Genomic DNA, 13,417 nt, shown 5'->3' with positions numbered 1-13,417 from the left:
TGACAGGGAGTGACAGATCGGACTGTTCAGCATAGCTGGACATCTGATCTGTCCATGAATCACATAGTCACCTCCCCCCCTACACGTCAGTAAGCACCAGGCATACATTAACCCCTCCCTCTCCAATAAAATTAACCCCTTCCCTGCCAGTGTCATTTTTACAGTAACAGTGCATATGTATAGCACTGATTACTGCAGTAATGTCACTGGTACCCCCAAAAGTGTCAAAAATGTCAGTCAAGGGTCCGATCTGTCCGCCGCAATGTCGCAGTCCCACAAAAAAAATCGCAGATCGCCGCCATTACGCGTTAAAAAAAAAACACCAAAAATGACAGAAATCTTTCCCTTTGTTAGTAAACGCAATAACTTTTGCGCAAACCAATCAAAATACGCTTATTGTGATTTTTTTTACCAAACATAGGTAGCAGAAAACAAATTGGCCAAAAATTTTTTAAAAAATTGGTTTTTACATCTTTTTTGGGGGGAATTTCATATAAAAAAATGTTAAAAATATTGTTATTTTTTCAAAATAAACGCTATTTTTTTGTTTATAGCGCAAAAAGTAAAAATCGCACAGGTGATCAAATACCACCAAAAGAAAGCTCTGTTTGTGGGAAAAAAAGGACGTAAATTTCGTTTGGGTACGGCGTCGCACGACCGCGCAATTGTCAGTTTAATTCGCACAGCGCCGAATCGCAAAAAGTGGCCTGGACGGAAGACAGCAAAATCCTCCGGTCGTAAAGTGGTTAAACTCATCACCAAGCCCTATCATCAAACCACAACCATTGTGACCACTCTGTTTTATTCTTAGCAGTTTTTTTTTTTTTTTTGTATTTTATTTACCAATGTTTGAGCTGGTAAATTTTCTACTATAAATAGGTAATGGTTTTGGTTACTGTTTGTATTTCAAAGTTGGTTAGGGAAGGCAGGACAACATCCATAAAATAATAACTACCTTAAGATCATCAGTTGTTAATATTATCTGTCTAATATCACTACAGCTTAAGCATTATATCCAGAACGTGCACGTTAAGCTTAAAAATGGAAGAGAGGTCTTCTTCGATAAAAACGGGGACCTCCCAGCAGTGTATGATATTGTGAACTGGCAGCTGGGATCGGATGGGATCATAAAGAAGGTCAAGGTGGGAAGCTACGACACATCTGTCACCGATGGAGACATCTTTACTATTAAAAAAAGTGAAATCACATGGCCTACAGGAAAAGAACAGGTATTGTATAGTGGGTAACTGGGTAACATGAAAATTCTAAAGGCTTTTATATTATAATCATTCTTAGGAAATCTCACTGTTTATCTCTGCATTCTTTCCAAAGATCCCAAAGTCAATATGCAGTGAAAGTTGTTCTCCAGGTTTCAGAAGAGTTGTTAGAAGAGGGAAACCTGTATGTTGCTTTGAGTGTGTCCCATGTCCCTATGGAGAATTTTCTAACGGAACAGGTGAGTATTTAAAGTAAATCTATTTCCATTTTTTTTTTTCATTTTGGATAGCATATGGGGTGATTAAAACCCTGTCATTTTTTTTTTACTTCCTCTCCCATAGGCACAATAGGAACTTTAAAAAGTGTCAGTGTGTTTATTTAATTTTTTTATTTTTTTTACTCATTTACAGGGGGAGAGGAGGTTTTTGGGGACCCCATTATTGCTAAAGGCGATTCCAGATTTCGATAAGCCCCTGCCTTCAGACCCCTTGTCTTCTTTAACTTTAGAATACCCCCATGTAGAGGGCATTTGGCCTGGTATGGTTTAGGAGTGGGGCACACTCATTTCCACCTTTCCATACCAGCCAGCTTGCATACCAGGTAATATCAGGTAAAGGTCCAGTATGAATTTTTTTTTTTTTGGGGGGGAGGTGGGCTTACATTTTTTTCTTGTTTTTTTTTTGCATGGGTTTCCTCTTGAAATCCATGCAAGAACCTCAACACGGATAAGGGTCAGGTACATATTTTGAGGGGGAACCCCATACTGTCTTTGTTTATTTATAGGGTCCCCAATAAACATCTATATCAGACTCTTATCCAGGATTAAGGACTTATAGATAAGGGGAACCCCTTGATGCTTTATTTTCAAAGAGAAGTAAGCAACTTGAGCTGGCAATCTTAACAGCATTTTTTTCCTTGTAAATGTCACTGTTGCTGTAGATGGTTTTATAAATTATACCCACTTCACAGTCAGTATGAGGGCCTCCCCAGGCATGTTGTATTTTGCAATTTTAACCACTTGCCGCCCGTAGGACGTCCATGGACGTCCTTAGGTTTCAGTAGTTATACTTGGATGATGCACCTACAGGCATCACCCCGGTATCAATCTTTTCAGCTTGAAATTCCCAGTAATGCAGAACTGATCTGAGTGGCTAATTAGTCACTCAATCACTTCTGCGGGTGGCAGAAAGGGGTCTCACCTTCCTCCTGTTGATGCCTTTCCCAGGCTCTCCTGTCCCATCGCGGAGTCTGGGAGCAATGCAGCCATTGATGATAGCTGCCTTGTATAGAGAGTTAGGAACTGACATTGTTCCTCTCTCTCTGTAACCCCAGAAACGGGGAGCAACAAGTAGTTTGCCACCTCCAGTTCTGCCCCTTTGTTTACCTGGCGACCAGCAGCCAGGGAAGCAGCCAATCAGACCAATCCATGTCTGACCGGCCGCATGGGAGGCTAGAGGAGAGATTTGGGGTCATGGACCCCATATCTCTCCATAAGGAAGACCTGTCATTGCCTATTCTGTCACAAGGAATTTTTTTCATCCCTTGTGATAGCAATAAAGTTAGTACAAAAAAAAGTGTAAAAAAAAGTTTTTGTATAAAATAAAAAAATAAAAAAATAAAAAATGAAAGCTCCCCCGTCCCAAATGTGAACACATATGTTACTCCTGAACGCATATGTAAACGGTGATCGTACCACACATGTGAGGTATTGTTGCGAATGTTAGCGCGAGAGCAATAATTCCAGCACTGCACCTCTTGTGCAACTCTAAACTAGTAACCTGAAAATTTTAAGCCCCGAAGTTTGCCCATTCCACGGGCAGGCGCAATTTTAAAGCATGACATGTTAGGTATCTATATACTCAACGTATCATCATCTTTTACATTATACAAAAAAAATTGTGCTAACTTTAGTGTTTTGTTTTTTGAATTTATGAAAGTGTTTTTTTTTTTTCAACAAAATTCTGTTTGAAAAACTGCTGCGCAAATATCGTTTGACATAAAAAATTGCAAAACCCCCCATTTTATTCTATAAAGTCTCTGCTAAAATAAAAAAAAAATGTTTGGGGGTTTAAAGTAATTTTCTAGCAAAAAAAAGTAGATTTTTACATGTTGGAGTGAAGTGTCAGAATTGGCTCGGATGCGCAGTGGTTAATGTTTAATTTAAAGCATTAAAGTGATTTTAAACTCTTTTTTTTTTTTTTGGTTAAAAATAGCAAACATGTTATACTTACCTCCTCTGTGCAGTTGGTTTTGCACAGAACAGCCCAGATCCTCCTGTTCTCGGTTCCCTCTTCGGCTCTCCTGGCCCCTCCATTCTGTTGACTGCCCCCACAACAAGCAGCTTACTATGGGGGCTCCCGAGCCGAGTCACAGCTTCCTGTGTCCATTCAGACACTGAGCCATGGCCCGCCCCCTCTCTCTCTTAATTGGCTAACTGAATTTGATCGACAGCAGCAGGGGCCAATGGCGCCACGCTGCTGTCTCAGCCAATCAGGGGCGAGATTCTCGGCAGCCGAGACACTCCTGCAACATCGCTGGATAGAGATGGGGCTCATGTTAGTATTAGGGGGGCTGCTGCACAAGGAAGGTTTTTTATCTTAATGCAGAGAATGCATTAAGATAAAAAACCTTCCTACTTTACAACCACTTTAACTGCTTCCTGCCAAATTAAATTTAAAAATGTATTTTTTTTTGCTTTGGCACTTATTCCAACCCTTCCCTACTCTATCCAAAATGCAAAAAAAAAGATTTGGCTTCAGATAGATTTTAACAAGCTGTTCTGAACTATTGATAATATAAATATGGTTATTGTTCTTTTTGTTTGTGTTTTTCATTCAGACTCGGATGACTGTTACAAATGTCCATGGAACCTGTGGCCTAATGCTGAAAGGACCAAATGCCTTCCAAGGACAATTGAGTATCTTTCCTATGAAGGACCATTAGGTGGCTCCTTGACTGCTACTGGAGTCTCTTCATCCTTGATGACAGTGTTTATCTTGTGTCTGTTCTTTCGTTACAGACATACACCCATTGTTAAAGCCAACAACTACTCTTTAAGTTGTATTCTTCTCATGTCTATATCCCTCTGCTTTCTCTGCTCCTTAAATTTTATTGGATACCCCCAAACTCTTACATGTCTAATGAGGCAGGCAATATTTGGTATGGTCTTTGCAGTCTGTATTTCTACAGTCTTGGCAAAAACCATCATGGTTGTCTTTGCCTTCATGGCCACCAAGCCTAACAGCAGACTCAGGAGATTGACAAGTCCGAAGGTGTCCTACGTAATTATTTTTATTTGCTCTGCTATGCAATTATTGTTATGTGTTTCGTGGTTGACTCTGGATCCTCCATTTTTTGAATACAATACACAAACCCAACCAGAAATCATTATAGCTGAGTGCAATGAAGGTTCACCAAGTGCCTTTTGGTCAATGTTGGGTTATCTTGGCTTGCTGTCATCAGTCAGTTTTATTGTAGCCTTTCTCGCTCGCACACTCCCTGATAGCTTCAATGAGGCCAAGTTCATTACATTCAGCATGCTGGCCTTCTTGAGTGTCTGGGTGTCCTACATCCCAGCTACTCTTAGTGCTCGTGGTCAATATGTAGTGGCCATGGAGGTCTTTGCTATCTTGTCATCTAGCTGGGCTCTGGTGATCTGTATGTTTTTTCCAAAATGCTATATCATATTGTTTAGACCCAGCATGAACTCTAAGGAATATCTCAGGGGCAAAGACATGCAGCAAAATAATAATTACAAAAATCCCATCTGACCAACTGTATCGACATAGGCCTAATGGACACAGAGTATTTCCCATGCCATGCAGCAACACAAAACCAACAATGTAACAAAAATATTAGCACAGCATTAGCTAGCATAGGACTAGCACTGTCGAAAATACATTTAGGAAATACATCTGTTAAAGTTCCTATTTTTCCAAGTTATGGTTCAACTAGTAGTTAGGCACTTTTGATGGACTTCTTCTTGAACATTGACATTTTGCCACTTATCCAGATCTAATGAGTTGCCCATATGGGTAAATCAGTCATCTGAATCCAATCCACGATATATCATGTTATGTGTCAGTACAGTTTGTGTTTGTGCTTCACTGGATACATGACTCAACCAATGCATTGGTTGAGTCATGAGTTGAGTTGAGCCAATGAGTTGGTGCTCAATACTGAACTCAATTAATGCATTGAGTCAGTGCTTGTGATAATCTCAATAGATGGAGCTGTTCAGAATATATATGTTCTATATAAGGAAGCAAAACCCCACCAACACCCCAGCAATGTTTGTCTAACATGTTTATTGCAAAAGAAGCAGCTCAATAATCTACTATATGTTTCAGGGTCTTGCAGAGGCCCTTGCTTAACCACTTAAGCCCTGGAAGATTTTACCCCCTTCCTGATCAGGGCCTATTTTGCGATTCGGCACTGCGTGACTTTAACGGACAATTGCGTGGTCATGCAAAGCTGTACCCTTTTTTTCCCCACAAACAGAGCTTTCTTTTGGTGGTATTTGATCACCTGTGCGATTTTTTGATCATGCGCTATTATCAAAAAAAGAGCGACAATTTTGCAAAAATAACAATATTTTTCACATTTTTTATATGAAATTCCCCCCAAAAAAATGTAAAAATCAAAATTTTTTAACATTTTTGGCCAATTTGTTTTCTGCTACATATGTTTGGTAAAAAAAATTGCAAAAAGCGTATTTTGATTGGTTTGCGCAAATGTTAATGCGTTTACTAACTAAGGGAAAGATTTTTGTCATTTTTATTGTTTTTTTTTTAACGAGTAATGGCGGCGATCTGCAATTTTTTTTGCGGGACTGCGACATTGCGGCGGACAGATCGGACCCTTGACTGACATTTTTGACACTTTTGGGGGTACCAGTGACATTACTACAGTAATCAGTGCTATACATATGTACTGTTACTGTAAAAATGACACTGGCAGGGAAGGGGTTAACTTTATTAGAGAAGGAGGGGTTAAGTGTGTCCCTAGGGGCGTGATTCTAACTGTGATTGGATGTGGCTAGTGATGTAACAGCAGAAATCTACGGTCCTACATAGCAGGACCGTATGATCTCTGCTGTTACACAGGGGAGAATGACAGGCGGCTGTGTTTACATTAGCCGCCTGCCTTTCTCCCGGTGTAACCGACGATCGCGAGTAAACGGCGGACATCGGGTCTGCCGCTCACACACGCGGTGGCGCGCGCTTGATCCCTAGAGACTCACAGGCTAGTGACGTAGATCTACGTCACTTTGCCTGTGAGGGGCTGACTGCCGACGTAAAAGTCGTTAGGCAGTCGGCAAGTGGTTAAGGTGTCAGAAACAATTGGCAAAAAAAACAAACATCCATATACATACCTTATCACAACTCATTACCTTCATGAACACCCCATCCAATGATGTCCTTATGATGTCACAATCCCACCAGATTATGTAATTGAATGATTGATTACAAATTGTAAACCCTAAATCAAACTACTAGGACTTGGTAATCAAAATTGGTAGAACACCAAAGGGGTATATTTATAAAGCAATCAATTTGACATTCATCAAACATTCTCTGCATTGCATGTTTAGTGAAAGTAACATTCACTGCTTTTTAAATATACCCACAATGGGTCAAGGCAAGGATTAAAGTGACTAAGATGCCCATATGGATGGAAATGCTGAACACTTATAAGCACTGAGGACAAGGCCACCATTAGAAACCATGTGTACAGCCTAGCTGACAGCCCCCCATGTTACATGTGTTTATGCAATCCAGTATGGAGGCAATGCACAAGCAATGTGCATGTGCGAGGCAATGTACATTACATGCGTTGATGCGATACTATGCCATTCATTCTGAACATTATTCTGAATGACACTCCAACACACCTTGCAATGAAGGTGCGTTGCACTGCCAGCAAATATGGCATGAACCCTTCTTTATAGCAATCTGTGGGAGTGGTTCCGCGCTATGGACAAAAAAAAAGTATACAGGCATACCCCACGAGTACACAATGGGACCAGAGCATGTATGTAAAACGAAAATGTACTTAAAGTGAAGCAATACCTTTTTTAATTTCTCAATGCATGTAAATCTTGGTCAGCTTCACATGGCACTGCTCCCAAACCATAAGTGACAGGGACACCAAATTTGGGGAGCACATTAAGGGGACCCCAGGACTATGACAAGGTAGATTACCTAGGCAAGCTGGCCAGCCACAAAATAGGATATGTTTTAGTCCTGGGTCCCCTCTCGGTGCTCCCTATGTTTTGTGTCCCTGTCACTTATGGTCTGAGAGCAGTGCCATGTCAAGCCGACCAATATTTCCCATAGATGCCAATGTTAGAGAGGGAGGAGTGCCTTACCAAGCTGACCACGATTTCCCATAGACGCTAATATTTTAAACCGGCAGCAGTGCCATGTCAAGCTAGCCAAGATTTTCTATAGACGCTAATGTTAAAAACCGGGAATAGTGCCATGTCAAGCAGACCAAGCTGTGTCTGTACTTGCGAGTGTACGTAAAGTGAGTGTACGTAAAATGGGGTATGCCTGTATATGTAGCTCCTGCCTCTACTTAAAGCGGAGTTCCACCCAAAAGTGGAACTTCCGCTTTAGGTATTCTAACCCCCTGACATGCCACATTTGGCATGACATTTTTTTTTGGGGGGGGTACCTAGTTTTGACAGGTACCCGCTCCCACTTCCGTTCGGAGCGCCGCGGCGCCCTGAGCGGAAGTTCACCTCTCCCCCTCCCTCCCTGCAATCTTCTGGGACATGTCAGAGGTCCCAGGGATTGCCAGCCAATCAAGACACGCAGCGCGACTCGCGCATGCGCATAGGGTACCCGGCTGTGAAGCCGCAAACTGTCACAGCTGGGTGCCCACAGCAGTGATGCCGGCGCCGAGGGAGAGGATCGAGGCTTCGGGCGGCCGCATCGCTGGACCGTTGGACAGGTGAGTGAAATGGCTGGAACTCCGCTTTAAGCACCTGACAAGGTAGAGTCAAAATTAAGTAGGAAATTATAAAGTGGGTGTGATGCTGCTTATGGTAATAAGTATTTGTATGTGACTCAATAAAAAATGTGCAAAAAAAGCAAAAAGTACATATATGTGCTCTTAGAATAGTGCAAGAGGTTATTGTATACATGAGCTCAATACCAGCTGCAAATTTATTAAACAAAATGTGCCATAATAAATTAATTATTTACATAATAAAACAATTAATAAAGTGACCAGTGCTGTGATTTATAAATCCGTTGGTGATTCAACAAAAGCGACATGTGCTCAGAATATAAGTCCTTGTCCTTGACATACTGTAGTACTATAAAAAATCATGTGCCAAGAATATATTATATTAATATAGTGCTGCAAAAAATCCCTTATTTTGGTGCTGCAAAAGATCACAGAAAAACATGAGGTGTGCCGGGTGTCTCCACACATGCTCCCCCTCTTTTGCTTCACTCACCAGAAATCTCTCCCCACGAGGGTGGAGCAGCACTCACAGTGCCAACTGGCTGTATGTGGATTTCCAGACCCTGCGGATGGTTGTCCCTACTTTTCCTTACTTTCACTGCACCAGCAGTCTCATAAATATGTGGAAATATTGAAAACAAGCTCCATAGCGTGACTGCGTATATCAAAATTTATTATAAGATAGGTAGTAATACACTTACATGGGTAAAAAAAAGTTTGCAAACATGAGAACCAGGAAGTCCGGGACGCAATGCACTCCAAGAAACCAAAACCGGAAGTGATGCAATGACGCTGCAAGCTCCCTCCTTCACGTTTCGTCACAACAGCATCATCAGGAACAGGGCAGTGGAAGTAAGGAAAAGGAGAGACAACCATTCGCAGGGTCTTGAAATCCACATACAGCCAGGTAAAGCTGTGAATCTTAGTTACCCCACACGTGCTCCCCCTCTTTTGCTGCACTCACCAAAAAACTCTCCCTAGGAGGGGGGTAACCAGCATTCGCAGCACCACCTGGTTGTATGTGGATTTCCATACCCTGCGGATGGTTATCTCTCCTTTTCCTTACTTCCACTGCACCAGCAGTCTCAATAATATGCGGAAATATTGAAAACAAGCTCCATAGCGTGACAGCATATATCAAAATGTATTACAAGATAAGCAGTAATGCCCTTACATGGGTAAAAAAGTTTGCCAACAGGAAAACCAGGAATTCCGGGATGCAATGCACTCCAAGAACCCAAAACCGGAAGTGATGCAATGATGCTGCAAGCTCCCTCCTTTGCGTTTTGTCACAACAGCATCATCAGGAGCAGGGCAGTGGAAGTAAGGAAACAGAGACAACCATCCAAAGGGTATGGAAATCCACATACAGCTAGTTGGTGCTGTGAATGCTGGTTACCCCCTCATGGGGAGAGATTTCTGGTGAGTGCAGCAAAAGAGGGGGAGAACGTGTGGAGATACCCAACACACCGCATTTTCTGTGATCTTTTGCAGCACCAAATTAAGTGATTTTTTTGCAGCACTATATCGATGACTTTCATTCTTGCCACATGATTTTTTGTAGTACTATATCAAGGACCTTTTTTTGTAGTACTATATCAAGGACCTTTTTCTCTTAGCACATGTCACTTTTGTTGAATCACCAACAGACTTATAAACTGCAACAATGGTCACTTTAATGTTTTTGCACTATTTTATTAATTGTTTAATTATGTAAATAATTTATTTATGGCACATTTTGTTTAACCATTTGCCGACCGCCCCACACAGATTTACTGCAGTAAGGCGGCTCAGTTTTGCATAATTACATAGATTTACCTGATTATGTGCACACGGTCTCAGCGGCACGCATGCGTCGCCGGAACCGATTTCCTGCTGTGATTAGACACGTCAGGAGCCAGACCGCAGGAGGAGCGGACTCAATCGCCGCCAGCCTCCTGCGATGTTCGGGGAAACTGACAGAAGATTTGCCTGCCTATGTAAACAAAGCAGGCGGGTCTTCTGTCAGACAGGCACAGAGAGATTGTGTGTTTCAGCTAAGCTGAAACACCGATCTCTCTGTGCCTGTCACAGAGCCCCCCCCCCCCATAGTTAGCAAGCACGTTTAGGAGCACACTTAACCCCTTCATCACCCCCAGTGTTAACCCCTACCCTGCTAGTGTCATTTATACAGGAACAATGCATAATTTTTAGCACTGATTACTGTATTAACCTCACTGGTGGTCTGATGATGTCCAGATTTCTGTGCTAAAAGCGGTACATTGTTTTGCATGGAAATCTGTTGTTTTATATTTTAATACTCACCTTCCCCTGTGATCCCCCGTGTCCTTCCCCATGTCCTCCCTCACCGTTCTCCCCCGCCGTCCTCCAGCCATCCTCCCTCTGTCCTCCCAGCCGATGTGCCGGCACCTGTTTTTCCGGTTCCCTTCCCTGTGAGCGTTGCGACGCAGGGGGGGAGGGGGTGAATCCGGCGACAATTTCAAAAAAGTTATTTGCCCAAAAACAGCCTAGGGGCCCCCGACCCCCAGAGTGTTGCTTGACAATTACTGCATGTGATACCGCCAGAAAAATCCTGGTGGTAATTATTGTATGCTTTTTTACTCACTGGTCCGTGTGTGAATTGGATTTAGGAGGTTTTTAACCATTGTTATTACCCCCCCCTTTTTTTTTTTTTTTGTAAATGCCACATAATCATTTTTTTTTTTTTGTGAACTGGACTTAAATTTTTGCATGCAATCATTTATGCAAATTAGTAATATGATACTGTTGTCACATTTGTGAAATTCATTTGTATAGCATTGTGAATTGACCCCATAATCTGCCCACTCCTGTTACTGACCACTACATTGCACTAATTGTGTCATGGTGGGGGGGGGGGGGGTGGGTAAAGTTGCTGCCATCTTTTAACACATCATTGTGGCCTAACTGCCATACAATAAAGTATTTGAATGAATTTTTTCTTGTTGTCTTGAGTTTCAATAATAATAAAATGGAGGACAAATCAGTAAAAATGATAGCTCAAAATTCACTGGTACTTACAGTTATTATTCTAAAAGAAGATCCCCAAACCTGGGAACTGTGAGCTCCATCACTCAAGTTTGTTTTCAGATAGTAAAGCTCATATCTTGTACAGAAGCTCATAAAGACATGGACCGCAGATAGATATATACTCTATATACAGTATCTCACAAAAGTGAGTACACCCCTAACATTTTTGTAAATATTTTACTATATGTTTTGTATTTTATGTGACAACACTGAAGAAATGACACTTTGCTACAATGTAAAGTAGTGAGTGTACAGCTTGTATAACAGTATAAATTTGCTGTCCCCTCAAAATAACTCAACACACAGCTATTAATGTCTAAACCGCTGACAAGTGAGAACACCCCTAAGTGAACATGTCTAAATTGGGCCCAAAGTGTCAATATTTTCTGTGGCCACCATTATTTTCCAGCACTGCCTTAACCCTCTTGGGCATGGAGTTCACCAGAGCTTCACAGGTTACCACTGGAGTCCTCTTCCACTCCTCCATGATGACATCACAGAGTTGGTGGATGTTAGAGACCTTGCGCTCCTCCACCTTCCGTTTGAGGATGCCCCACAGATGCTTAATAGGGTTTAGGTCTGGAGACATGCTTGGCCAGTCCATCACCTTTACCCTCAGCTTCTTTAGCAAGGCAGTGGTTGTCTTGGTGGTGTGTTTGGGGTCGTTATCATGTTGGAATACTGCCCTGCAGCCCAGTCTCCAAAGTGAGCGGATCATACTCTGCTTCAGTATGTCACAGTACATGTTGGCATTCATGGTTCCCTCAATGAACTGTAGCTCCCCAGTGCAGACAGCACTCCTGCAGCCCCAGACCATGACACTCCCACCACCATACTTGACTGTAGGCAAGACACACTTGTCTTTGTACTCCTCACCTGGTTGCCACCACATACACTTGACACCATCTGAACCAAATGAGTTTATCTTGGCCTCATCAGACCACAGGACATGGTTCCAGTAATCCATGTCCTTAGTCTGCTTGTCTTCAGCAAACTGTTTGCGGGCTTTCTTGCGCATTATCTTTAGAAGAGGCTTTCTTCTGGGACGACAGCCATGCAGACCAATTTGATGCAGTGTGCGGCGTATGGTCTGAGCACTGACAGACTGACCCCCCCCACCCCTTAAACCTCTGTAGCAATGCTGGCAGCACTCATTCGTCTATTTCCCAATGACAACCTCTGGATATGATGCTGAGCATGTGCACTCAACTGCTGTCCTGCTAAACCGTTGTATGCTCTTGGCCACCGTGCTGTAGCTCAGTTTCAGGGTCTTGGCAATCTTCTTATAGCCTAGACAATCTTTATATAGAGCAACCATTCTTTTTTTCAGATCCTCAGAGAGTTGTTTGCCAGGAGGTGCCATGTTGAACTTCCAGTGACCAGTTTGTGAGAGCGATAACACCAAATTTAACACACCTGCTCTCCATTCACCCCTGAGACCTTGTAACACTAACGAGTCACATGACACCGGAGAGGGAAAATGGCTAATTCGGACCAATTTGGACATTTTCACTTAGGGGTGTACTCACTTTTGTTGCCAGCGGTTTAGCCATTAACCACTTAAGCCCCAGAAGATTTGGCTGCTCAAAGACCAGGCCCTATTTTGCGATTCGGCACTGCGTGATTTTAACCTCCTTGGCGGTGATCCCTAGTGTGACTCGGGGTTAATTTTTACTGTCAGGAGCGATAACCCTGAGTCATGCTCGGGGTAGCATTGCAGAGTGCCAGCAGAGGCCCCTTACCTGCCAGAGTAGTCCACTTACCTTGTCCCGGCGATCCAGCGATGTCCTTCGCTGTGATTGTCGGCCTGCGGGCACCTGACTTCCTAGTTCCGTTCCCTGCGAGCAGAGGCGGCACACAGGAGCGGAACTGGGCGGGAAATTCAAAAGTGTAAAAATAAACAAAAGAGGTGATACAATGTAATCTGAGAGGATTTCACTGTATTACCTCAGATTACCTCAGATCTGACATTTGTTACAGTACAGTGCCCCTTTCCTGCCATTATACTGTCATTTGTGCCCAAAAAAATATAACATGGCGTCAAAAAAGCACCACTTTACTAAAGCGCTTTTGAACCAGTTGAATGACAGCGACACGGAGGTGCTCGCAGAACTGAGCGATAGCGAGTCATGGGGTGATTTGTCGTCTGACACTGACACTGATCTGGCAAGTGACA

At 42.7% G+C, this 13,417-nt stretch overlaps 1 protein-coding gene across 1 annotated transcript in view; it reads left to right on the top strand.

Annotated features, from left to right (window-relative positions):
* Positions 1-4,988, top strand: part of LOC309552878 (extracellular calcium-sensing receptor-like) — a gene marked incomplete at both ends in the record, with an annotated part of 37,115 nt that extends 32,127 nt beyond the window's left edge. The window contains 3 exons of the mRNA XM_082253789.1: positions 1,002-1,229; positions 1,333-1,456; positions 4,057-4,988. Of these exons, the coding sequence (XP_082109915.1) occupies positions 1,002-1,229; positions 1,333-1,456; positions 4,057-4,988 (1,284 nt within the window). The remainder of the gene's footprint in view (positions 1-1,001; positions 1,230-1,332; positions 1,457-4,056) is intronic.
* Positions 4,989-13,417: the final 8,429 nt, after the last annotated feature.

This window comes from Pelophylax lessonae, assembly GCF_965119305.1.
Source record: "Pelophylax lessonae genome assembly, chromosome: 4".
NCBI classification, from domain to species: domain Eukaryota; kingdom Metazoa; phylum Chordata; class Amphibia; order Anura; family Ranidae; genus Pelophylax; species Pelophylax lessonae.
This window is presented reverse-complemented; position numbering and strand designations above follow the sequence as displayed.